The following is a 27419-nucleotide window of genomic DNA, read 5'->3' as shown; positions in this document are numbered from 1 at the left end:
CTTTGCCAATACTACAACACTTTATTGTCTGGATGTATGATTTAAAAACACTGTGTTATATTAGTGAATGCACAGATCAAGAGTATGCTCAGAATGAGATACACAGGTAAAGTATGGGTGTTGCCACCAGGTACTCAGTGCATCATGCCATAGTACAACCCATACTGTGAGGGAAAGTTACTCCAGAAGTTCCACACACTGTAGTGAAAAAAATACTAGTATTTACACAGTAGAACTCGATGTACTTGTTTATCTGAACCTGAACCTTACTGTGGAATAAGGCTTTATTTTGTGTAACTGCCATTTAATGTTTGGAATATGTGAGCATAAAATCTTAAGTATAATTTTTCATCATTAGTATGCACTATAAAGAAATGAGAAACAAGGAGCAAGTAAGATCTATTACCAATAATTATATATTTTTTTAGTCTTTTAAGTTGGTGAGAGTCTTTTTTTTGTCCTTACAGGATTTAAGCTGCTCACCTGCTAATTTGGTTTTTCTTATCCTGGCTGTTTCCTTCATTCTCTTTAATCAGGAACATGTACTTAAACAATGATCTAGCTAGATCATCATGGCTATAAATGCAGGCAGTGGAAAGGCCCTAAACAGTGAGTTTGGGTTTGTACTAACTCCTGTGTCTTGCTACTAATGCTTTCCTATTGCTGAGAGGGTCATGTTCTTATTAAGCAGGGTTGCTGGATTGCTGCTTGCATGAGTAGTGTTTTGGAAAGTGGATACACTGAAAACTGCTGTTGAGTTTTACATTACAATTGAATTACACTTATTCTATGCATAATCCAGTGTAGGAACATTGAGTACAGTCATGCAGTGTGAGCAGCATAAGATATTGTTAAATAGACATTTCATCATGGACCAAACTGATAATAGAAAATTGCTTGGTACAGCTGTATGCCCATGTTTGGTTGGTTGAGACTTTTTGTTTGGTTTAAATTTTAAATTACAAGTAGTTTTATTTGATTAATAGTTAGACATAACCTTCAGTCCTAAAATTACTTCTTTTAAATCCATTTCATATGCTTATGAGCTACTGAAATTCATTATTTGCATTGCAACACTTACATGACCTTTTAGGTGCAATGGATTTTCCTGTAGTGTAGTCAAATACTGAAATACAAGTGTTTTAAAGATGCAGAATTGCATGCTCCTTCAGATTTTACATTTTTTACATTCAGAGTGGTTATATATATCTTAGCATTTGCTATATGTTACCCAATTGATTATGCACTTGGAACGATGGATACTTCAAATATAGATGGCAAGGTAAGTTTCATATTTGGAATTGACTTTGTTTTTTTCCACTAACCGATCACAGCTCTACTTCGAGGCTCCTTGAAAAGTTACCATGTTGAGTTTTAATACTGTTTTTATTTTGAAATATAAATACCCCTTGACGTTACTTTCCTAATGCCTTTTTTGGTGGACCATTTTAAAACAGGGTTGCTGACATATATATAACTTTTATTCAGAAGAGCCGAGAAGTGTGTTTTCTCATAAAACCTCTATCTGATACTAGGTTAAAAAGGTCAAGGTAGATTTCCTTTGCGCGATTCCTCGCGGCTGGAGCTTCAGCGAGTGCTCATTCTCTGCTATCCAGCCACCCTCTCCCAGCCGCTGCCTTTCCTTAGTTCCCACCCGCGTGTCTTGGTTCTGGCACTTGCTGACGGCAAAGCTCTCGGCGTGTTCTTTCCGAGGCGCTCCCCGTGCGCCCTGCGCGTCGGGGTTGCCGCGGCCGGCCGCAGGTCCCGGTGAGGTGCGGTGCGGTGAGGTTACGGTACGGTGAGGTGCGGTGAGGTGCGGTACGGCGAGGTGAGGTGCGGTGAGGTGCGGTACGGTGAGGTGAGGTGCGGTGAGGTGCCGCGGCTGCCCCGGGCCGGGGACGCTCCCCACGGCTCTCGGAAGTGAGGTGGCGGCGGAGGGCGGGGCGCGGGCCGGAAGCGAGCCGGGCCGGGCTGCGAGCGGCGAGGAGCCGGTGGCGGAGCGCGGGGAAGGGCTGCCTGCAGGTCCGTCTGTCGGAGGGGGGCCGCTGCAGTACCGGCGGGCCGGGCCCGGTGTTTGGGCGAGCCCCGCGGCACACGCCCTCGGGCCGGGGAGGGTCCCTGCCGCTCCCCTGCTACCCGCATCGGGGCTGGGGTCGGTGCGGCCGCGCCGGGCATGGGCAGCCGGTGACACCGAGCGGGGTCGGGCCGGGCCTGAGCCGCACCCTCAGCGCCGCGGAGGCCTCGCAGGGGCCGGGACCGCCGTGCCTCGGCTGCGGCGGGGTTGCTCCGGCCCGAGGCAGGGCTGAGGGCGGGGGTGGCCCCAGGGCGGTGGCAGCTGCTTCTTGCTGCTCAGTTGAGGGAGAAAACACGGGTTAACCGCTCCGCGTTTGTCTGATCGATACTTGCTTTGCTTTCTCTTCTGCGAGGAGCTTACTTGCCTGTCACCTCTGTTTATTAGGCTAAACGTAAGCGCATGACAGCGAGAGTTGTAAATTCTGCTGTTCTGACCTAGGAAAGTCAAAGGAAGCAAGGAAGAATTTTTTTGACAGGCTATTTTAGCATTAACAGCTTCATTAGAAAAAAAGTCTTGGTGAGTCTCTTTTCAGCTAAAACAAGCGAAGTTTTAGTTTGTGTCTCTTTATGCACAGTTTATTTATAGATTTAATTCATTCATAGTTAGTTTTAAATACAGATTTCATTTATTTAGAAATACAGAAATAAGTTGTTTGGGAAGATGTCCTGAATCCATTTTCTGAGCTCTTGAGTTTTCAAAATAAACTGTTTTAACAAACCGTAAATTTTGAGGTCTGTCATTCAAACTTCGGTGCAAGTCTTCCATCAGTTACTCCTCTCTGTCTTCTGATTCTCTTTGCTCATCAGTAGATGAGGTTTTTTTTGTTTGGCGAATTTGTGGTGGCCTTCTTCACCAGTCTATAAGTAGGACTTTGTGGTTGGTTTTTTTTGTTGTTTGTTTGTTTGTTTGCTTTCTTTCCAGTTATTGAATTAGAATTTTATTATGCTGTTATGTGAAAAATCTCATTCTGATAGTTCACATCTGGATGAAAATTTTCAACTTTTTCCATTGTGGTTTCCCTGTCACTGAGAATTACTACTAATAGCAGCCTTAAAACAACATTGTTCTTATTTTGTAGCCCAACCAAAGAACTAGAGTAAAATTGTAAAAGTAAGAGCAGAGTCATTAATATTTATTTTCATCTAATCTTACATTTAAATAATATTTTAAATTAGATGTGCCTTATTTTTAATAGCAAATGTGGAAGGGAACAATTCTAGTGAATACTACATTCACTTTCTTTTTCCAAACACTTTGCATTTTCCCTGTTGACTTGTTAAATTGGTGTTGCTTCCTATTGGCTCTTCACTGTTAGATGCTGAAGTTAGTAAGCACTGTGCCCTGGCCTTATTAGACACATATTTATTCATAAATAGATAAGCAGTTTCTGTTCTGTTTATGAAAATAGGCTTAGCTTAAGGTGCTGTCTTACAGCACTTGTGTCTTTGTGTCTTGTTGCTGCCAAAAGTGAGAGGTTTTGCTTTGAGATGTACTCTGTTGTGAGAGTTTTCTCAAGATCTCTCAATACATTACCTGAGTATACTAAAGCAGCAGAAGATATTCTTTTCTTTTCCTGGACCTGTATTTATTCCATTTTAGTGAGTAAAATGACTGTAGAGTGTTCTGATGAGTGCTGAAATTCACACAAGGTAGAAGAGCCAATTGGGATGGACTGGCACTCCACCCTTGAGGTGTATTCATTATTTATTTATTATGTGACCAAACCTGTGATTTAGCTAGGCCTGCTTATTGTCTCTTAAATTTATGGGGTTCTTTCCTGAAATTTAGTTAGGTCAGTCAGACTTCTCTTTCCCCTATATTGCTTTTATCCTCTTTTGTTATGGAGCGTGTAGTTCATATAGGACAATTTTATCATCTGACTTTCTTTTTGGAAGAACATACATGTTACATATATGTGGCATGTTTATGTAGATGTAGCTGGTACATACAGGGAACTGAATGCATGTTAGTTCTTGAGGCTCAGCTGAAATACTGTCTTGTGTAGCACTAGGTCATTCTTGCAGCATCACAATGTTAAGGATTGTCTAGATTTTAAATAATCAGGTGTAACTCAGTCCTCCTTGAACATTACTGTTGAATTTATCAGCAGTCCAAAACAAAACAACTTGGAGCAATCAAAATCTGCTGAGATTAAACATGGAAGTTGTGCTCTGAGCAAGTGTGCAATGCTTCTCATTTATTGCACAAGAAGGAATGAAGAACTGTTTAAATTATTAGCTTGTTGCTGACTGATTTCTGTAGCTGATGAACTAATTTGATAACACTTAGAGGCTCTTATTTTTGTGCTGGAAAATCCCTGTTATGACCTCTTAGTAGATGTGATACTGTTTGGTATCATGGTTAGATACAAAGTGGTTGTCTGTGGCATGTGTGAGCTCCAGAAGTCTGAGTAGGGGAGGGGAGGGAAAACCTGGTCATGTTAAGAACAAAGGCTTTACACTTCTCTTTCCTTTCAGCATCCCAAGAAGAAAGGTCCATTTTGTGTGGAAATAAGTCATTCCCAGAGGACTGTCCCAATGACAGAACTGTCTGCACATTTACCCCAGTTTCAGCATGGGCAGCTGACAGAAAACTTCCCTGATACCCACCTCAGCAACACTGTATGTAACAAACAATTTTAGTACCTGCTAGTAGTTAAATGGGGATGAATAGTTTATTGGGATTCATTTTATCTTTCTGAACTGTTGTGGTGATAAGCAGTGCCATAAGTAATATGCTGCAAAATATCTGATGTTCTAAACTCATTTTTATGTATAGATAAGACCTCCCCCAGTTTACAGGGCTGTTGGAGTGACCAAACCATCAAGAAAAAAAAAAAATAAAAGGTCAAACATTCTGGTATCAAACACTGACATTTACAGTATTTAGTAAGCTCTCTTGATCTACCTGGCTGTGGTCTGCTTGGTTCACAGGTTTCTCAGTCACAGAGTTAATTTTAGTCTAGGTAGAGCTTGAAGCCTGGGTTTTATTGTTGCTGTTGCTGGAAGACTTCCTGTGCAGGAACAACAGCCCTGTCTTGTCTAACTTGTGAGCAATTCTCAAAGTGCTCTCATGGTTCTTAAGGTTTTGGGGGAGGAGGAACTCAAAACCTGAAGTTTTATATGATTGCTTTGAAAGGCCTAAGCACATGCTTGTTTCTAAAACCATACCATTGTACCGTATGTTTTTTGGAAAAATCAGGTTTAGATGATCTACTTGGGTGTGTTGGTCAGGCTCTTAGACTTGTCACACCATTCTTTGTTCCTGCTATAGCTCTTGAATGTCAGGTTTCCTTGTGGCTCAGAGATGCTCTTGTGAGGCTGGGCCACTTGTAGACGTGTCTATAGCAGTAATTCAGGAGCATGTTCTGGTTCCTGTTTCAACTCTTCTATACAATCAGCAGTTTAAATAGAATTTTGAAAAATCCTCAGATAAGCGTCATGCTGTATCAATAAAATAGAAAACATTTAAAAAATTAAAACAGAGAAATTGGAACTTTCCTACTGCATCCTTTCTCCTTCAGAGGGAATGAAAAAGATTTCTTTCCCTCTTGGGCAGGTGAGAGATTAATTTTTATTAAACACTTCTGCCAGATTAAAAAGGCAGGGCTCAGTGATAAGCTGTGGGCACACCTTCCTTACAGATAACTTGGTGATGCTCCCTACCAACAAAGGGTTCTATGTTCTTCTCCCTACCAGGCTGTATTGATTAATAACTGCTACTTGTGTTTTTCCTTTCCACATTTAAGTAACTGTAGTTTGGATACTAAGTTACAATTATGTTTTTCCCCTTTGCACATCTACTTTTTTTTGTACACACCTACAGAGGTTCTTTCCTGTTTAAGTATACTATCTTCTGTGGCTAACAAGTCAGCATGTCAAATCACTAAATGCTATAATTTGCCATCTCTTCCTCTAGTTACACCCAGAGTTCAACCCAGTCTTCAATATGTGCCCCTGTATAATGGCCTTTTAGCAGCAGTGGTGTATGTGAGAACTGATGAAGTCCATGCCCACTGTCAGACATGGTGGTCTGCTCCTGATGGATAAATCTGGATTTAATAGCTAAAACCTTCTTATCAAATGTGCTATGTTTTAATCTCTTGGTTCAGGGGCATTGGTCTGGGTTTACTATTAACTATTTTCCTGATAGGGAAAGAAACCACTATCATTTGCTTTTGATATTGTTTATTCGCCTGAAAGCGTGTAGCTCATAAACTTACATTTGCTTACGGTGTTACAACAGGTGTTACTGACTTTTTAGCTTCAGAGTTTTCACTTTTAACTATGTCTGAGGAAAGTGAAGAGTCTGTTCCTTTGCTTCCACTTCAGCAAGAGTCCATGACCTCTGCTCTGTTTAATACTGATCAGGTAGGATATAAGTGCACTTTGTTCTTTTAAGCAATGGGGCACGCGCATGTCACGTTTAGCTACAGTTTAGTAGCCTGAAAGGACAACTTATTTTCTAGCTTTTAAGTACAAATGAGAGAATAACTTGTGTAACTCTTGATGCTGATCTAGTTTTCATGTACTGTGTTTTAGTATGTAAAGGCCTTTTTTGATTACATCTTTGTTCCTAACTAGTAAAGGGAGTAAAATGACACATATTGGTCTAATGTCTTTTCGTGTTTGATATAACAGGTTTTTGTAGTGGTGTGCTAGTTGATCAGGCTTTTTCCTTTGGATGTTGTTGTGTTTGCTCTGTGAAGCTGTAGATTTTTAATTTATTTTGTTATATTTCTGTTCCAGAGATGGGGTAAGTGCTCCCTCATGCAAGACTTATTACAGCAGAGAAAAAGCAGCAGGTGTGCAGAAACCTAAGTACTCGGTCTGCTCTGCTTGTGCAGAGTTCCAAGGCTCTGTTCATCTCATCTTAGGCAGTTTATTTAGATGGTTAAGTTTATTGTTGTCTTGTTGTAGGCTGAGAGAAATAGAGTATTTTACCATCCAAATGAAAAATGTTGCATTTCTGCTATAATCTGTGCAGAAATATGTATAGTTGTAGCCAGCATTTCAGATTAATTAAACATGATCTCTTTATTTGCATTCTCCCATATTCCCATTTCTAATTGACTTTCAATAATTGTGAGGACTTTATGCAAAATGCCAAGTGATTTATAATAAGTTTTTCATTTACTAAGAAATAATTTTGAACCCAGCATCTTTTTCAGGACATATTTCAAGTTAATGATACTAAATTCAAACTAAGGTTAAAACTGTGACTCTAAAAATCTGGTTGTGTCCTAGTTTTAATTATTTAATTTAAACAATTTTAGTTTGGGGTTTTTTCTCCTCTTACATTTCATTTTCTTGTTGAAAAATGCAACATATTTTCTTAGAGGACAAATCATGAAATCCTGTTGAGCTTGATCATGAGGGTACCACAAAAAAAGGAAGGAATAGGCAGTGCATTTGGTGCATATTGTTACTTTGCACTGCTTTGTAAGAGCAAATTTTTCATGAGTTGGGGAAGTTGTAAAGCTTCAACCAGGGCTTTAGCAGTGTCAGTATTTACAGTTCAAAGTTCAGGGACTTGTGCTCCTTAATCACATAAGTGCTTTTAAAAACCGCACTATGAGTTTCTGAGTGTGTACTTACCATCTTCTCTTTTCTGAGGGTGGGGCTGGGAAAATTCTGTAGAGAGAATCTTTTAAATGATTATTGATTTATTGAAAAACTGCGGTGAATTAATGAGATATGAGTCAGCAGTTATGTTTGGAAATGACACTGAGATCAAGTAATTAGACTTCAACATTGCACATTTAAGGAGAAAACTACCTGAATAGGAATACTTAAGGAAAAAACCTCTAGGTTATTTTCAGTACCCTGTCTTATGTCCAGATCAATTTTATGAAAACTGAGTGGTATTTTAAAGGTATTGCAAGATGTATCATCCTTCAGTTTATTGTACATTTTAATCTGATGCTGTTTTAGTGCACTTGGTCAAACAGAACTGTTCTGCAGGAAGTAATTCAGAAGAAATGAGATTAATTTTGTAAGGAACCAAAAATACTTTTGCTTTATCTCCTATATTAAATCTCTTGAATTTGAACAGTACAACACTGATTTTGGACAAAGTAATACACTAAAAAATTGAGTAGTCTGTATCAGCTGTCACATTTTAGTGCTTGTTTAGAGTGTCTGGTAATGGTTTTATTTCTTTGTAGTCCAGAAAAGGTAAAGCATAAATCACACTCCTGTTGTGTTCTCTGTATGTGCACAGAACGTATAAAAGGTGAATGTCCCCTGCTCATGGTGCTTCTTGAGGGTGCAGAAGATTTGTGACACCAGGAGCCTGGAGTGCAGGCCTGATCATTTACTGATAGTGATGTTCCCAGTCTGTGCTTTTGCTTATGCTGGAAGTTTACCACTGTCTTGATGTCTGAATTACAGGCTTGGTGTTTCATGTATTATACCCTTCATGTTTCAGGATTAGGAAGGACAGGAAGCTCTTTCATATTTGTGATAAGAGTGGTGGAATTTCTTCAGGATCAGTGAAAGGATGTGGCAGTGGTTTCCTTGGAAAAGAAGAAAATCTGCATGCTTAACTTATCATGCTGAAACGTTGGGATCAAATAGCAGTCTAAAGACTGAGAATTACCCGAGTTTGATCATCACTTCTATGTCATTCTTACTAAAAATGTGAGAACACCATACCTGATGAAAATCCATTTTAATGTATATTCTACTTAGTATACTCCAATGGGAGTAACACAGGAAAGGAAGTAGATATTTTCTTGCGATTTTCATGGAGAGGCTATCATAAATGTCTATTTGCCATTATTCTTAAAGGTCAATGCAGTTCATTCTTGTCAAGTTATAGGCATTCTACTGTCATGCATCCTTTTACCGACTGTAGTTTGAACCAAGGGAAAAAGATGCCTTTATTCATCTTTTGAATTTCTCTTTAAAGGAAAGGCTCTTAGATACAACCAGCCTACTTTTGACTGTTGGTGTTTTTAATGTAAATGTTTCTAACATGACCCTATGCTCCCATTCTTTTAATAACTGTGATGCACTTAATTACTACTGTTTAAATCCCACTGTAGCAAGTGTTCTTGGCAGTAAATATTATCTTACATGTTTCCTCCTCAGGGTCATCTTTAGCTTAGTGTACAAGCACATGTTTGTGGAGAGTTGCTGAGGAAACTGGTTTTTATGTATTGCAGAATGACAACAGTGAAAGACGTCGCCATGATAATAGTGAGCGCAGAAGAAATGACCATGCAGAGTCTGAGACTAATGGGCAGCCACAAAACAACATTCAGCAGGTGGTGGAGCAAGATGAAGAAGAAGATGAAGAGCTAACACTGAAATATGGGGCAAAACATGTGATTATGCTGTTTGTGCCAGTCACGCTTTGCATGGTGGTTGTTGTTGCAACTATCAAGTCTGTCAGCTTTTATACACGCAAGGATGGACAGCTGTAAGTATCAGTATTTTCCTCTGTCTATTTAGTGGACTTAGATAATTTTTTTTAAACTCCCAATTCTTTTGGAGTCTGATTCAAGCAGTGAACTTCCTCTTGCCTCCATTTTCCCCTTCTCCAGTCCAAAGAAAGTTTTGTTTTTTTCCTTCCAGAAACCAGACTCTTCTCTTTGTGGTACTACTGATATTTGTTGTTTGTCTGCTCACCAGTGGGGATAATATCTTGGTTGTTACTGTTTGATTCAAATCCTAGTCCTCATTTTAATACTTTATCATGCTGTGTGGTATTTATAAAATAAACTCCATCCTGAGCCAAAGCCATTTCACTTGTACTATGCTAGAATACAAGAGTTTTGAAAGAGGAACAAAACTACTAGTGTAAATTAAATAACATACATGCCGTGTTCTGGTTTGCCCATGCTGTTTGATAAAGAAATTCAAATGCAAGAGGAAAATAACTTCAAGAGGTTCACTTCTGGTGAAGTTACAGAAACTTTCCTGGCAGATGTTTCTGTAGAAGTTTTTGGGATTTTGGTAAAATATTAATGTTGCCTAAAAAAACACCAGTTCTGGTGAAAGCTGATTTGAGAGAAAAGGGGAAAAGGAAGAATACTGAGTCTGTCAGAGACTGCAGCAAGTCATAGAATCACAGATTGTTAAGGAGTTGGAATAGACCTTAAAGATCAGTCTAAATGTTCCACAGTGAAAACATTTAGACAAAATGATTCAGAGTGTGTTTGGCTTTGAAATGTTTGTGTAATATAAGCATGTCATAAAATGTTTCAATGAAACACAGAACTTTTCTTCAGTTTAGAAGCTGTTGATCAAAGAATTGTTTTGAGGTTTTATTTATGTTGTTTTCTCCCTGTCTTGCCTTCCCACACCATGATGAAGTAGTTGCCCCAGGAGATTGTATTTCTTTAGGAAAGAGTGAGTTGAGCCCATATGTTGTTTTGTTGAGATCACAGGGGAGTCTTTCATGGCAAATCCATGAATGAGTAGGTGAAATTCCAACTCCACTGGCCAGCCCATGAGTAGTAGCATGGGAGAGTGGCAGTGACACACAGCGTGGGAGTAGCCATATCAAACTGTGGGCTTTATTTGCTTTACAAAGCAGAAAACAATAGTAATCTAAGAATGTAGGAAAGGCAGGTCTTCTAAGGAATTCAAGTTTGCCTAATATGATACTACGCCACCTTTCAAGTTTTGCCTTAGTAAAAAACAGATATGCTTTTACAGCTCTGAATTGAAAGATCACTGCAGTTTTGTTTGATGTTTGCCTTACATACCAGAAACATCTGTGCATTCAGTGTCATTTCAGTTGACTTTTTGTTTTTCTAGCATCTACACTCCTTTCACAGAAGAGACAGAGACAGTAGGACAGAGAGCCCTGAATTCTATTCTTAATGCAGCCATCATGATCAGCGTTATCATTGTCATGACCATCCTCCTGGTTGTGCTTTACAAATACAGGTGCTACAAGGTGAGTAGTTGTGCTAGTTTTATTTATTAGTACAGATTTAGAGAATGGAACATAATGAAGGCTTATCAAAGATGAGTGAGTGAAAGCAACAGAATTTGTGATTTAATTCACTGTTTCAATGTTGTGGCTTCTGTTCATTTGGCACAAAGCAGGCAAAGGCCCAGTGCTATCACTGCCATCTGTTCTGTCAGTTAGAAATAGGGTGACATTGCTTTTTATTCTTTTGGAATGTTCATGCACTGAAATCTTTCTGTGGTCAAGAAATACAAAGGACAGACTTGGTCCTATTTTGAGGGCTCCCCTCTCCCACCCTGTCCCCAGTACAGATGTGTCCTACCAATGTGTGTGTGGCTGTACACACCACACAGTATTTGTACAGCTAATGCAGAGACTCTAAGGCTCTTTGTGAAAGGCTTCAATCGTGTCATGATGTCATCTAGGCAAGCCCAGGCTTAGCATAATTAATTGCAGTGCCACCTGCATGGGAGGAGTTGTCCGTGGTTTGTTTTGGTCTTAATGATCCATTTGACAAGGCTAAGCTTAATAAAACTTCTCAGTATGCAGCCAGGGCCTTGCATGTGTTTCACAGTTGTAAAACACGTAGTGGGATTCAAAGGTGTGCTTAATTTCATTTTGTTTACAAGAGGGAGCAGTGGTTTCAGTTTTCATGTCTGTGGGTGAAAACCCTTTACAGATTATCTATGGAGTGACAGGGGAAGTTATTTTTGCCTGAATCTGCATACATAGTGGAATACTTGTTTTTGACTTCACTTTTATCATAGTGTGGTGTTACGTCTGAAGTGCACAATGTACAGTTTCTACAACTAAACAAAATGTTCTTGTTAAATTGGCAGCTCTCTTCATTCTAATGAAGTGAAATAACTACCATGCTTTTAACTAGGTTCCTTAGTAGCCACTTGGTTCTCCTCAGGTGCTAAAGGCAACAGCTAGTTTTTACTAAGCTGTTCACATTTCTGGTTTCCTTCTTAACCTGTTAAAGCACAGCACATTTTCCTTACAAAAGTAATTGTTCCACTAAAAACTAGAATTATTAGATACCAGAAATTTCCTGTGTTTATATTTTATGCTAATTATACTGAATAATTAACTTATTTTAAAATTTCCTGTCAGTGTATTTCTATGTTGCTATATCAGAATGCTGTGTAATGTAGTTACCTGCCAATTGAGTTCTATTTTACATGCAGTTCTATATGTTGATTGTAGTCCAGATTATGGGGAATGGGATTTATAATGGAAGAACATTAGGCCTTTATCTGGTAGTGATAATTTGCTTACCCTCACAAGATTTTTATCTGAAAACTCTTTTGAAGAAAGGAAATACTACATCAGCTTCACTGTTGTTAGTTTTCTGTGGTTGTCTTGTACATGATATGTTAAGCATGATCCTGATTCTAGCTCATCAATCTAACCAGGAGCAGCATCTTTGAAGGGGGATTGTATTTTATTAGTTTTCTTTTTAATTTATTATTCTCTGCATTCTTTGTTGTAGTCTGCCTAACCAAAGTCTGATTGCTGTAGCTTATTTTAATTCTCTTCATCTTGCAGCTGATCCTTAATTTTTATTCAAGTTGTAGCAGGTAAAGCCAAATTTGTACCAGCAATCAATTAGTGTCAAAGTTGTTAAACTAAGAATGAAAATTCCTTAATGAGAAGGCTAAAATCCTGTTGTAGTGCCCTGTTAGGAAAACAGAGAGAAAAACTTACAAGAAGTACTTTGGTAAAGTCACTTGTGAGAAAAGAGACTGGTGATCTGGAAAACGCTATAGTAAATGAGATACATACTGAGAATAAAGCAAACATCTGTAAAACGTGTAAAACACCAGCTTAGGTCAGCTCTTGAAACTACCTCCTCTGTTCTGTTTACAGTAGTTATGCAAGGTGTGCGTAGAAGTTTGCTGGACTATGGCCTTGGTGTTTGACACTGTCAGCATTCACTATCTTTTTAGGATGAAACATTACTATTCACTTTATTTTCTTAAGAGATAGGAGTTTAAGAGCTTATATTACAGATAAAAAAAGTACAGGTAGAAGTCATGAGACAGCTTTCTTTGCTGTTTTCTTCAAGTAGTTTCAACTAATTTTACAGAGGAATAAAGGTACTCTTGTTAGGTCTCTACTTAGTAGCTTTACAAGTTGTTGGAAAAATTGGTTCTGTTGCAATCAATACCTACCAATATTCATCTTTGGAAAGGTTCTTTCTCCCACTTTCTGTGAGTGGTGACAGCTTGAAATGCTGAGAACAGGTACTTTGGCAATTTTCCTGCAGCATCTGTACAGGCACAGTGCTTATTGCATGTGGGAATTTCTTAAGTCTTTTTGAGAACATACTAGCATAAATCAGTCTGTTAGATTAGGACGTTAAATGACAGCTTTTATTAGGTTGAAAGTTAAATTTGAATCTCTTTTGAGAAGCATTGTGAAGGAGGAGAATGAATGTTTCAAAAATGGCTGAAACTTTTAAAAATGGATATGAAAAATTTAGCATTAGACTCGGTGTACACATGTACAGCTGTAATGACTGGATTCTTAATTTGTCAAAAAGTCCTGGTTGCACCACATAAGGGTGATTCCTTTAGTCTTTGTGCATACACACTTTAAGTTAATTTTTGCTAAATATTTTAAGAATATAAGATGCGTTCTACAACACATCTTTAAGAAGAGGACAAAGAGATGACACAGTTTTTTAACAGCTTCTGAATTCTTTAACCTGGTGTACATTTATAGCAAATTTAGCCAGATAATTTTCCACTGACTGTGTCTGTTCAAAGCAGGATTCCTTACGTAGCCTTGATTTCCAGGTTATTGCTTCTGACAGGTTGTCTGCTTGTAATACTGGGTCAGGTTTTATAAAAGAGATTCTGTGCTGGGACTTTTAATGTCTCTTAACTGAGAATGAACATGTATTTGTCAGAGATTGCTGGAGCTAAAGGGGTCTTCAATCGTGTTTTTTTTCACTTTGCACGATAAATACCAGAAGAGTACACTTCTGTCAGTGCAAAGTCTAAGTGCCTGTCATTTCCAGGTTTAAATCTTTGAGTGTCCCTGCTGAGTACAACACTGAACTGTTATTTATTGGATTGTTTGGCATGTAAGTCTGCTCTCATATCAAAATTAGGGATTATGTCTATAGATGACTGGTGGAGAATATAGAAAGCCTTATATAGTCATTCATCAATGACATTTCAACAGATAAGCACTTAAGGTTTTCCTGGGTTCCAGCATTTAGTTCTATAGCTGCATTCTGAAAATTATTTGAAATCAGAGCAGCACAAAAGTGAATCATGTTTTCTATCTGTGTTCATGCTGGATGATTCTGCTATGTTATAATGCTACTAGTATCAAAATGGTCTAAAAATATGCAAACAGTAGTTCTCAGTGGAGCTGAAGAACATCTTCTGAAAGTTCACAAAGCACTTAAAATTTGTAAGTGTGCATAAGTGTCACCAATGTGCATAGAGTAAACATGAAAGCAGCACCAACCAAAGAGAGATATCTTAAATAATTTTCCTGCTTTAAACAAAAGGAAAAATAACTTTTAAAGTACTTTAATAGATGCTAAATTTATCAATACAGATGTTTTTAGACTTATTATTTTATCTTCTTCTTCAGGTGATCCATGGTTGGCTTATCATTTCTTCTCTTTTGCTGCTTTTCTTTTTCTCGTTCATCTACCTGGGGTAAGTGAACTAAACCATTAATATGCTATTTTTCATGTATCACTTTATATATGTATTTATTTTAGAACTAGGCCTTGAATCACAAGAGGGTGAGTAAGCTATTGCAATAAAATTTTTAGTTTTATATAGGCTGATAGAGTACACATAAAATAGAGAGTGGTTTATGGGTTTATAGTGCATCTGATTAGGTACAGAAACTGTCCATCACACTCATCACCAGAATAAGGACATCTTGCTTATCAGAATAAGCTTATCTTGGCAGGAGCTTGTTCTGCTGGCATGTCTTCTCATAACTTAATTTTTCATTGGCGTATGACTCAAGGGCAGTTGTTTACATCCTGGCTTTGATTGTTAGCTGTATGTGCAAAGGCTGTTTGCATGGAAGTGGTGGAAAAGAGTCAGCTGGAAGGAATCTACTATCTCACCAAAGTATATTTAGCACTTTTCTTCTCAAATTTGGAAGCATGCCCTTATCCAGACATCAAAAAAATCGGCCAAAATATTCAGTATTGTCTAAAATGAGCAGACTCCTCAGGGTTTGTAACTAGAGTTATGTCATGAAATTATTATACACTATATGGTATTTTTATGCCACTTGATGACAAACACTTCTCTTTTAAAGAGGCTTATTTAATTTGGTCTGTGGAAAGAGAATGTGGTCTTCCCTTCAGTCACTAATTTTTGCTAAAAGTGATGTATGATGCCTTTTGTGGTCAGTAGTTTCTCTAACCCTAGCAGTGACTCTTGAAATACAAGGCAATTCCTTCATCTGCCCCTCCTTCCTTACAGCAGTGCTGGCTTCCTTTTGCCAGAGATTCAGAGAATGAGAGAGTTTGTAGACCAATTATACATGATGATAGTAAGAGACATCCTGTTAACAATGAACGTCTCAAAGGTCATCTGACAGCTGAAGAAGACAAGTTTCCTGGAGGAAGTATTATGTAAATTACAGGGCTCTTAGTGGCTTGATGAGTTGGTAGCAGCAGAATCTGCAAAAAACCATCACAGCCATTTCTTCCCTGAGTGAGTGGAAATCACCTGTGACTTGGTGATAACATTTGTCTATTTTGGTTTTACTTATTGAGATTCTTAATTAGTTTATAGTATTTGGTGTGACAGGAACATGGTTCGTCCAAAAATAAAGCTTTTTACATCAGTGTTTATGGGGAATAATAGAATAAACATGTATCTTTGAAGTTATCAAAGCATTCCACAGGCAGCATGTAAGTAGAAAGAGATCTTTGCATACCTTTAAGATCCATTATAACCTCTCAAATTCTGATTATTCTGATTTTTAAAAGTTATGAGCATAATCAAAATGGCTGATTTTGCAGTAATGTACTTTCCTGTCAGTTTCTGCTTTGATTGAGAAGGAAATAAGGAAATTTTTTTAAAAAGAAAGAGTTGGTGTGAAGCAAACAATGGCAAAATTAATCCTATTGTGAAGAATAGTTAAGTACTAATTGGAGAAAGACTTTTATATTTATGCCACTGCATTGAATATGAAAATTTTTAAAAATATATTCTGAAGTTTGCATATGTAATTTGTTTCCATTGTTTCAAGCAAATGCAGTCTGTATAATTTTCCTGTTTTTGTAGCGAGGTTTTTAAGACATATAACGTTGCCATGGACTACATTACGGTGGCACTCATGATCTGGAACTTTGGTGTTGTGGGAATGATTTGTATCCATTGGAAGGGTCCTCTTCGGCTCCAGCAGGCATATCTCATTATGATAAGCGCTCTCATGGCCTTGGTGTTCATTAAGTACCTTCCCGAATGGACTGCGTGGCTTATCCTGGCTGTCATTTCAGTCTATGGTAAGTTTGGGAGTAAGGCACAGTAACAGGTCCTGTAGTGGAAATTTCTGTTATTCCCCGACTTTTCCATTTGTCTGACTAGACCTTAAAAAAAATGTGGTGTGTGTGTGTATCATCCAAAGTAGCAGATAAGGTGATTACAGGTTTCATAAATAAGATCACGATCCTGAACTGAGATCAGTTCACTGCAGCTGAGGGCTTTGTATTGTATGATCCCATCTTCTTTCATGTTTCCTGGACTCTCTGGATTCTTGGGGGAGGAGAACTGAAGTAATTCAAGAGAGGAGGAGATGAGAGACCCATTTTGATATTTTTTATGAATGTGGAGAGCTTTCAGCTCCTCATTTTCCCCAAGAATCTTTGGAAAGCCTTGTACATTCAGAATTTAGGAGCTTGTTGTTTCTGTACAGTCCCATACAAATACAGATTTGCCCAACCTGTGAATTGCTCAGATTTGTGGACATAGAAACAACAACCTGATCGAAGGAAGGAAGGATTAAGAACAGTTTGCATAGCTCAAAGTCATTTTATATTTAGAAGGATATGGTTGTGAGATCTGTTTCACTGGCTTTTTTTTTTTTTTTTATTCATTGTAGTTGTCACATACTGCTCATTTTCAGAATGATGGCTGAGGGAAACCTAGATGTAGTTTTTCCATAAAGCTTTAGGGGGCACTGAGTGCTTGGTAGGAAGATCACTGTATCCTAAATACTGATTTAATTTCCAGGCAAGACTAAAATTCAGTTACTTAGACATAATTAAAACAGTACAGCTAAGTGAAGAGGTGGTCTTAATTTGAATTTTTTGGAAGCATGTAAATATGCTAAATATGTGCTCTCAAAGTCACTGATCATGATAAAGACTGAGAATCTGTCCAGATAAAAGTGCAGGGGTTGATAAGATTTGATTAGCTCTGATACAGCAGTTTACTCCTTAAGTGTCCTCTTTCTTCAGGGAGAGGAGAATTGTCCCTTGTGTGTATCTTCATGGATCACAAAGCATACCAAGAAAAGCTTCCCATCCCCAGCCCCACTTCCACCCTTCATATAACTGGAACAAATCTGAATGCTCCAAACATTCAGCCTTTATTCAGTGATAGCAAAATGAAATTACTCAAGATCAAGTTCCAAGACCATGATGTAGTTGTTTTGAGTAAAGGGGATGTAAGTTTTCAAAGCCTGTAGCCCCACACCAAGAATTCTTTTCTTGAGTGGGACCAGCAGTGGTGCCAGGGCAGTTGGCTCAGGTGCAGAGAGCCTGCTCTGAGCAGCACACAGCTCCTGACAAGCCAGCTGTTCCTTTCAGTGAGAGATTTAGTTTCAAATTAATTTAAAGACATATGGTGAGTAGACAAGTGCAAAAGGCAATAGCAATGTAAGAGCTTTCTGTCCCAATATGCTTGCTTCACATGAATTAATTAAGCCTCACCTGTTGTCTTAAAATTCCTTTTAACATTAAACTTAGGTTACAGAAAGCTTTCCTAATAGAAGGCAAGCTTGGTAGTTAGAGTAGCTTTCTTGAATTATTCACAGGTCAACATATAGGCACAGGTACATTTGCCGTTGCATAATATCTTAAGTGAGGAATACAATGTTTTAAATTTTGTATGCATATTACAGTAATATGTAAAATAGGTTGCATAACTGAGAATATTAAAAAACATTGCTGTAGGATACTGAATTGTGGCCAGTGGTTGTCTTCGAAATCTGTATTCAGGGTGCATTTTCTTAAAGTCTCTCCAAGTGTTACAGAAAAAAAAACATTAACTATGTCTGCAGGGATGTAAGATCTGTTTGCTCTTCCTTTCAGATTTGGTTGCTGTCCTTTGTCCTAAAGGTCCTCTTCGTATGTTAGTTGAAACAGCTCAAGAGAGAAATGAAACTCTCTTTCCAGCACTTATTTACTCCTGTAAGTACATTTTGTTAAATTCTTTAAGCTTGCAATCACCTGCTCATCTGAAGGTATCTTCTCATTTTTCTGGGTTTTAATAAGATGCTTTTCACTTGGACCTCAGTTTTCATTTCACTGTTGACTGAAAAATGTGGAACATCATCTGACTGAGACATTTCAAGATAAAAACCAGCCAGTGTTTTGTTCCAAAATACAAACAGGAAGAATGGTTAACAGACTTTGTTTTGGGTAAAGTACTATATCTTTAGGCTGTGAATTAAGCCTGTTCAAAGGGAGTAATTGTTTCCGAAAATATTTACCAGCTTTCAGTCCTTAAATAACCTGTGTCTTAGTATATGAAATGTGAGTAATTACTAGAAAGAGGTTTGTTTGTGTGACTGTTTTCTCAATGGCTTGGAATGGTCCTTTTTGGTTAAACTGTTTCTCCCTGCAGTTGTGAAAAATAACCTATTAAATTAAACTTGCTATTGTGATCCTGTGTATCAATTAGTAGATAATTCCACTAGTTCTGAAGTTCCATGTTGCTAGTTGTAGTCACATGAAAGAGGCTAATCATAAATCATTTTGCTACTGGTACTCCAGACAGGCCTGTGTTTGGAAGCAGGAAGTGTGCTGCAGACTCTACTTCAGGGACAAGCTTACAGTGGAGAAAGGGGAAGACTTTCTTTATCTGTCACACTTGCACAGCATCAGTAAAATGTGGTGTAGCTACCTGTTACTCTGTTTTGTGAAACAAGAGATTAACACTGAGAACTTGAATTAAAATACACCTTTTATATGTAACAGCATTTGGTTACCTCCAGATTGGAGAATTTTTTGTGATGGTGAAGGCAGAGAACAATTAACTTTAATGTAGATACTGTCTCTGAATTGACATAACTCCATAACAGCTTTTAGAGACCTTTTTACTTGCAGATAAAAGAACTTACTAATGAAAAAAAAAAGTAAAGAAATTGTTGATTTTCAGACTGAAACTCATATGTAGAAGTAATTTGTCTGGCAACAGCTGTTGCCAGGTTTTTTTTTAAATCTAGTAGAAATAAAATTTTATTCACCAGTTTCTTGAAATGTGTTGTTGCTGGTACTGGCTGTATTCCAGATACTATTGTGCTTTAATAAGAGTAAAATTGTCTGTTGGAAAAGATAGTTGTATCAAAAAAACCCATGAAAAATGGGAAATAATGGATTGATGCTAACACTATCTCAGAATTTAATAGATTTGAAGATACAATTATCTATGCTGTTGTGGTTTGGATTTTTTTGATAGCAACAATGATATGGCTTGTGAACATGGCTGAGGAAGATCCAGAAGCCCAACGGAAATCCAAAAACTCCACTTATGATAAGCAAGGTGAGTTTTGCTTTGACGAACCTTTGTCACTTTATTGGAATACATGTTTATGGATGCTTGTCTTTTAGTTTTTTAAGAGTCTTGGGTGCTGTAGGAGAGTGAAAGGATGAAAGCCTAATTAAGGATGATTCATCTGTCAAGACTTGAAAAATTGTTTACTTATTGTGCAGTTAATGTTCTTGCATTCATTTTTCTGGGATCTGGGGTGTTGGTGTTGAAATGACTCAACTATTAACTGAGCTCAACTGCTTGTCGAATTGGGATGATATAGCATAATACAAACTCATTTATATTTGTATTAGATAGAAACATGCCTAGTCCTTTTGGCTATGCAGATAATGTTTAAAATATGGAGTTTGTTTATTTATATGTGTTACCAAAGCAGAGTGCATTTTCTGAATTTAGCATGCTTGAAGGCATCCATGTATATGTAATTTTCAGTAGTTTTCTGTTTTACTGGAAAATGAAACTGTCAATGTCAACTAAAGAAGCTAATTAAATATTAGATGAGTGTTTATTCCTGAAATTGTGGTCTTTGTTAGGTCACCACAGAACTTCCACTTTCATATGTGTACTCCTGAATACTGGGACTGGAGTGCAACATGTAGGTGCTGTGACTGCAGAATGTACATTGACTGCTGATTGTTTAAGTAAATATTAAAATCCTAAGTGAGGATGTCTTGTGATTGTGTGTGCTAGTGTTAGATGTTGCTAAGTATTATGGAATACCTCTTTGTATCTTGTTCTTCTATGATCTTACATGTGGAGAGACTTTTGTGTTTTAGAAGGCACATTTTTTGGAGAAGTCTTAAATGCCTTTCTTCCTTTGAGCTCCAGCAAGCCGGACCCAGAATGAAGATGCTGAAGCAGATGATGGTGGCTTTAGTCGAGAATGGCAGCAACAAAGGGACAACAGAATAGGACCCATTGAATCAACACCTGAATCACGTGCTGCTGTCCAGGCTCTACCCAGTAACTCTCAAACAAGTGAAGATCCCGAAGAACGTGAGTATGGACTACTGTGTCTGAAAAGCTTACTAAATCTGAAGTTAGTCAGTCGGGCATCCTGAGTGCACAGATGCAGGATTCTGTGAGTTATTAGCAACCTGAATACTGATACGCCTCATAGGAATAATCGTGTTGCTTTTTAGTAGCATTCCATTTTGCAGGAATGAGTAATATTGCCAAATTGCTCGTTAGCTTGATACACAGACTCAAAACTTACATTGCGCAAGCTGCTTTCAGACCATTAGATGGTCAGTTGCATTAGCCTTTGTCTTTTCCATGCAGTGTGCTGCTGTGTATCCCCTCTTTTGCACTTTGGGCCCTGTAAATGGTGTAATTACCAGGTTTGTAAGGCCTCAAGGTTAAACTGCTGTAATCCACTTGGTAGGAAGCAATGTTTAAAACCCGATTGGAGACTGAAATGAATGCAGGATGCAATGGGCTTGCTTAGTTTTCTCCAGCATCTTGCTAAGGTGAAATATCTTTGGAGAGTATATCAGTAATCAGATACCCGTTTTAACAGACTCGTGATTTCCAGTTGGAGTTCAAGCTGCTATTAGATTTGCAAAGCTCTAAATAAATTAGGGTGTGCCTGTCTAATGAACTGCTCTCCCCATGTGATGCTGTCTGAGTTTAGCAGATGCAGCTGCTTCCTCTGATTATCAGGTGGTCCTCTGTTTGAAAATAGAGGCTTCTAGTTTAAGAACAGTTTTAAAATTTACTTTGTCTCAAAAAGTCCAAATACAGCATGCTGCAAATCCTTTTTAATTTCCAGAGCTTAAAAAATGACATTAATATGCAAAACTTTTAGGAAAGTGGCTATTTCAGTTAATTTTTCAACTAAAACTCTCATCTAGTCAGGCTAATAAATTTCTCCTTCCTGTGTTCCTGCAGTGAGTAGTAATGATCCAGCAGTGAGTAGTAATGACTTGTCAAGCGAGCATTAGTTTACTACAAGTCTGGAGCATTCAAGGTCTGTTTTAGCAGTTAAAGCATATTTTAGTGCTTAAGAGCTTTTCATGAATGCACTGATCTAGGCATTTTATTGGAGGCCTGTTGAAAGACAGTAGGGTTGCCTTTTTTCTTTTATCTATTTTCTCCCTTTTTCCTTTCCCCTCTCCCCTCACCTTCATAATTAATCAGATATCCACCTGTGTTTTCATCTTCTTAGTTCCTCTTGAAACTCCAAAGTGAGGGTTGGGCTGGACTGTAGTAAGGTGGGAAAGTAATCAATAGGCCAAATTAAAACAGCTGGTCACCTGATGCTGGCCTTTCTTAATTAACATCTTGGACTAAAAGCTCAGAAAGTGAACTGGCATTCAGGAAATCTTACAGTGCTTGCAGAAATAATTGAGTATTGTGCTTCCAGAGTTGTTGTTAACGTGGCGATTACTGTATAAAAGAGAGAATGAATTTTCCTGAATCTCCCATCTTGGACTAAGTATGCCAAGTTTTTGCCTCTGTGATATGCTCTGTACTTACACAAGTGCTTTTAAGAACTGCCTGCATAAGAATTCAGTAGGAAAATTGGGAAGACAGTGGAATATTTTGCAGTGTATAGGTTTCTAACTGGCAAATAATATATCATCTGCAAGGGATTTATTTTTTCCCCTCCCTCAGCCAGTTTAAAGGAATTGCTCTTCAGTATTCTGTTGAATATGACAAGTCAACATAAGTAGACACCCCTCCACAAATAAAATTACAGATCTCTAAGTTTATATATACTGCATTTATGTGTCCAGGAAAATAGGAGTATAGACAAATTCTAATTGAAGGGTGAATTAATTGAGTAGTGTAGCATTACTAAGCCATCTTTTTTCAAGGGAGTTTACCACTTGATTCAGGAGTGGTACTAATTTTGAAAATGAAATGTTGTTTTCAGCAAGTCTTGTTAATAGTTAATGTAAATGTGTATTTTTCTTTGATAATCACTGATGTGTAATATTAGTAGACTGATACTTAATGCTGCCATATGTTTACTTTGCAGGAGGAGTAAAGCTCGGTTTAGGAGACTTCATTTTCTACAGTGTCCTTGTTGGCAAAGCCTCTGCAACAGCAAGTGGGGACTGGAATACAACTTTAGCATGTTTTGTAGCCATTTTAATTGTGAGTATTATGTAAAATAGTAATAGGGTTAGTTTCTAATGTTCATCAAGGGCAAAGTTGTAACTGCTGCATTTTGTGTTTGATCTTGTTTATTGGATGGCCAGACTGAAACCTGGTGAGGACTTTAGCTGTGATTTTCATTGGCTGTACATCTGTCACTAGTGCCTTTAGTTTAGGAAGACATAAAACATAACCTGTAGAATTAGTATTTATATATATTTTTATATATATAATATAATCTTTTGCTTGTCAGAATTCCCTAATTTCTCCCTATTTTTTGAGTTTTGTTTTTTTTTTTCCTTCCCCTCAGGGTCTGTGCCTTACACTTCTGCTTCTTGCCATCTTTAAGAAGGCCTTACCAGCTCTTCCGATCTCCATAACCTTTGGGCTAGTATTTTACTTTGCTACAGATAACTTGGTGCAACCCTTTATGGACCAGCTAGCATTCCATCAGTTTTATATCTAGCAGACATGATGCTGAAATGGATATTTGTAGCAAATCTGGGAGGAGGAAAAATGGTTTTCCCTCAGTTTTCAAGTGAGACTGAAGTCAAATACTCAAGATTCCAAGGCAGAATCATTTCAACTTCCTCCGATGGTGGTTTTTGGTTTGCTTTTTTTCCTGAGACAACTGCTGCACTGGGCACCATATGAGTTTTCCTGTGTGAAAGTGGCTTCTTCCTGATGGCCAGTCTAAGCCAGGTGCTGTTATATCAGAGGTCATCTGGTATACATACCTCTGGTAAGGACCACCTGTGTGAAATTTGCTAATGCTTCCACCAGCAATGTGATGTCTTACCACAGGCTGATTGTTTTCACAGCACTAAGGGTGCTCAGGACTTCCTTGATGTTAACAGAGGAAGCTGACAAATCACATGGAACTTGTCCCTGTAACCGCTCGAAGAGAGAGAGCCCAATCTGGATTTCTTCAGCAGTGATATTTTGACAGTGGAGTCCCGACTGTGTAACAGGAAAGGACTTTGTAGCAATTCGACAAAGGGAGAAAGTACTGTCACTCTAACAGTGCTCCATGACTTCATAGCCTCTGTGCCTGAGTGTGTTCGGTTTAGGAAATTTAAAAGCTTTTTTTTCCCCACACTGGAACTAGAGCCTCTTCTCAGTTTTAATACGTTTTATTCTCAAGCATGGAGTGCACCTTCTGTACACCTGCTCCAGTTATGTAGCTGCTTAAACTTGGATTTAATTATTTGGCAGTAGAGGATCATACGGTCCTAATTTGGATCTGACATTCTGAAAGGTTAATAAACTACATTAAAAAGCAGTTTTGGGATTTACTCTGTGTGCTCTTGCAAATCATTTTGCTAGAACACCTTTCAAACCCCACATTTGAAAATAGTCACTAACAGCATGGACTGCATCACTGGTGGATGTTTCTTCTGTTGGCATTCTTACAAAATAAGTGGGCTTTTGCAGCAATCCCAGATGGAGTTTAGCTTGCCAGATCTAGAGATCAAAGTGCTATTAGGAGCTCTTCCATTGCATTACTGAAATTCTTGATCATCAAAAATGTGGTTTAGAGTTCTGTTCCCCTGAGTATTGGTCACTCAGCTGTCTTAACACCTCAGGCTGGCAAGGATTTCTTTTGTGCAGTATTTTTATTATTGAGGATACTTAAGTTAGATGAGAGATTGCTTAATGTCACTAAGGAGCAAAGTTTGTGACCCTCTTCACTTTAATTACCTCTCTGGTGAGGAACTGGTGATTGGCAAAAATAAAGGGCAATTCAGTATCACTGAGAAGATGATAAATTTTGAACTTCTTATAGGAAGAGTCTCTTCAAACCTTAAACTGCTAAACTCTGATTTCTTCTTCATTTGAAAGAACTCGTTTATGAATAATTGCTTGGAAATGAGTGAGATGAAGTTGGTTTTGCCATAAATTCTTATTGTGTACAAGTAATGTTTTTTTTGGGAACCATAGGGAGTGGATGGGCATTCTGTTTTCCTTGCATCTTGGTACTGGAGTCCTTGCCAAGTAGAGCAGCTGTCAAAGTCCTGACACTATCTACCTTTTTTCCCTGGGGTTTTGTTTCAGTGCCTAGGGATTCATAGGACTGAAACATCAGAAATGCTCACCAATCATTGCCCAAGTAAAAAAGAAAGGCTGTGATGTATAAATCTGCTTTAAAACCAAGAAACGCTTCCTTTGATTGTCCTTGGTAATGTATGTGTTTTCCAGTATGACTTGTTAACTGTAAGGTTAGCCTTTACATTTTCATAAAATACATTGTCTTGTCTCATCTAAAGTACTTTTATTCATCTCATTTGTGTGCTGATTCATTGTGGATAGCATTAATAAACCAACTATATAAAAAATTGCTTACAGTGACTTTTCAAGTCAAACTTGTTTGTGTTTTCTAGCTTAAATGACTGATATTTTGTTGCAATGAAGTCTGACTTACAACAGGTTGGTTGGTGAGGGTTTCAGGGATTTCTGTTGTCATTTTTTGTTGGTTTTTGTGTTTGGGTTTGTTTGTTTTTTTTTTAACAACACTTTGAACTGTTTTTATACCATTGTAACTTGTCCCTTTCCTGAGCATTGCATCTAAGAAAATTCCCTTGTGTTTTATTGGGCATCCCAGCTATGGTTCCATTGTATAGAACAGGTTTACTAAGAGTTGGCATCGCTGGCGTTTGTCTATCTGAGCTGGCTCTCAGTAAAGGGTTGTAACTTAAATACAGAAGTCATCTTTTTTATTTTTTCTTTTGGCTTCAGTATGCAGCAGGGGAGCATTAGCTCCATTAAGAGTCACTTTAGAATCTGTAGAAATGTACAAAAGCCTTTTCACATGCTTGAATGGGTGTTATATGTGCAACCCAAGGAGGAGCTCAGAACCCTCCAACACTAAATTGCCAGTCTTCCACTTCCCAGAGCTGCTTCCGTTATTCCAAAGTGTTAATTTCTGAGCTAGTGTAGAGTTACTGTGGTGGAGACAGTAACATTTGTATTCACAGAAAGCTGTTCAAGTTTGTGTTTGAATCTCAAAATAAATTTAGAAGGGAAATTGCTTTTATAGGCAGCTGTATGTTAAAGTACACTGATTATTCCCAGGTACACCTTCAAAAACCAGATGAAATTTTCTAGATTTCCCCTCTCAGGCCAAATCATGGTAGCTTATGTTTCAGATGAGATCTTGCAACTAAGCATTATCTCAGAACATAAGTCCAAATAAGGTTCAGTTGCCAATAGGTTTTGTTTGCATTTGGGTTGTTACTACACGAGTGCGAAGGTTGTGTAGTAACTTTTAGAAGTAGTAACACTTTTTGTGTAATAACACTTTTCTCTCCTTTGTCTTGAAACACCCATCTGATTTGAGGTCGTGATTCACCTTGGTTAGATTGTTGTAACTGAAAGATTTCTCATAAGTAGTCTGCATTTTTGAGAGAGTTTCCATTATTATTAAATTGTTATGTTAATGACAGTACATTAGACTGTAGGACTCAAAGAGCTATGCTGTAACCAGAGTTAAATTTATCCCTTCTGTGCTCAGGCAGATTGACTGGTAACTGTTGTGTGGCTGTTCCAGTGTTCACACTTCAAAACTGGCTAGCACAGTAGCTTTCTCTCCCCATTCAACTTACATCAATACATCTCCTTCTTTGGCTAAGATTCAATATATAAATGAGAAGACATAATAGTTTTCCTAAATCCAGGCACTTCCATTTGTCCCTTTTTATATCTCTCTCTCTCTTTTTTTTTTTCCCCTTCTGTTGGAAGATTTCATCCAGGGCAAAGAAGGAGACCCCAAAGGAAGTTAGTTTTACAGCAAAGGCTTAGGATGCTATTGTACCTGTGTATGGCTATTACAGTCGCATTCAAATTCAGTGTCATCTGTGAGAGGTGCATCCTGAAGGTGTAAGAATGTGACTCTGCAACACATTCAGGATAGTTCTGGATGGGTAGATGATGACTTCTTTGAGCCATAAAAGTCAAGGGCTGTGCTCCACTAAAAGTGGCTGATCTCCTCAATGTACAAAGCAGACACAGGCTATTTCAGGCATGAGAGGTGGGTGCTTCTCGGATATATAGATATATATCTGTGCGTATATATATATATATATATATATATATATATATATATATATATAAGATGCAGATTCATCTACTCTGGACTTGTAGATGACAGCTCTTCTGCTATTTGTGCGGTCAAGGATTAAATGTGCAGAAGTAAATTTTGGGTGGATGGTACTCTTCAACAAACTTATCAAAATGCTTTCTTTAAAAAATTGCTTCCGACAATGCTGTTGAAACAAGTTTAATAGACTGTGGAACGTGTCTGCACTGTGATTGCATCTCAGTGCTAACTTGGTCATTGGAAATGTTCAAACGTGAACTAGAATGGAATTCTTTTACACTCAAAGCATTTGCTGTTTTCTTTTTTACAGACACTGGTTTGTACATAACCTGAATTGAATGTGAATGTTTTTTTAAACACCTTTCCGGTTCTTGATAAGATACAGTTTTGATAGATTATGGCAAATTTTCCTGTATTTGTCTAATTATTAAAATAAAAGTTGCATGGA

General features: G+C 38.0%; 1 protein-coding gene across 4 annotated transcripts; it reads left to right on the top strand.

Moving 5' to 3' along the window:
- Positions 1–1975: 1975 nt before the first annotated feature.
- On the top strand, positions 1976–27419 carry PSEN1 (presenilin 1). Of its 4 annotated transcripts, XM_062494579.1 has the most exons (12): positions 1976–2022; positions 4552–4695; positions 6406–6444; positions 9243–9499; positions 10843–10984; positions 14615–14682; positions 16282–16502; positions 18312–18410; positions 19681–19764; positions 20596–20769; positions 22757–22875; positions 23186–27419. In XM_062494579.1, exons 2-12 carry the CDS (start codon positions 4612–4614, stop codon positions 23339–23341), a joined length of 1443 nt encoding a protein of 480 aa, XP_062350563.1. In that variant the 5' UTR covers positions 1976–2022; positions 4552–4611; the 3' UTR covers positions 23342–27419. The 4 variants fall into 4 exon arrangements, with proteins under 4 accessions (XP_062350563.1, XP_062350567.1, XP_062350564.1 ...); XM_062494583.1 differs by lacking the exon at positions 6406–6444 and having other exon boundaries at positions 20602–20769; XM_062494580.1 differs by lacking the exon at positions 6406–6444.

Source organism: Cinclus cinclus, chromosome 6 (assembly GCF_963662255.1).
Source record: "Cinclus cinclus chromosome 6, bCinCin1.1, whole genome shotgun sequence".
NCBI lineage: Eukaryota > Metazoa > Chordata > Aves > Passeriformes > Cinclidae > Cinclus > Cinclus cinclus.
Note: the sequence above shows the minus strand (reverse complement) of the source record. Positions and strands in the feature narration are given on the sequence as shown.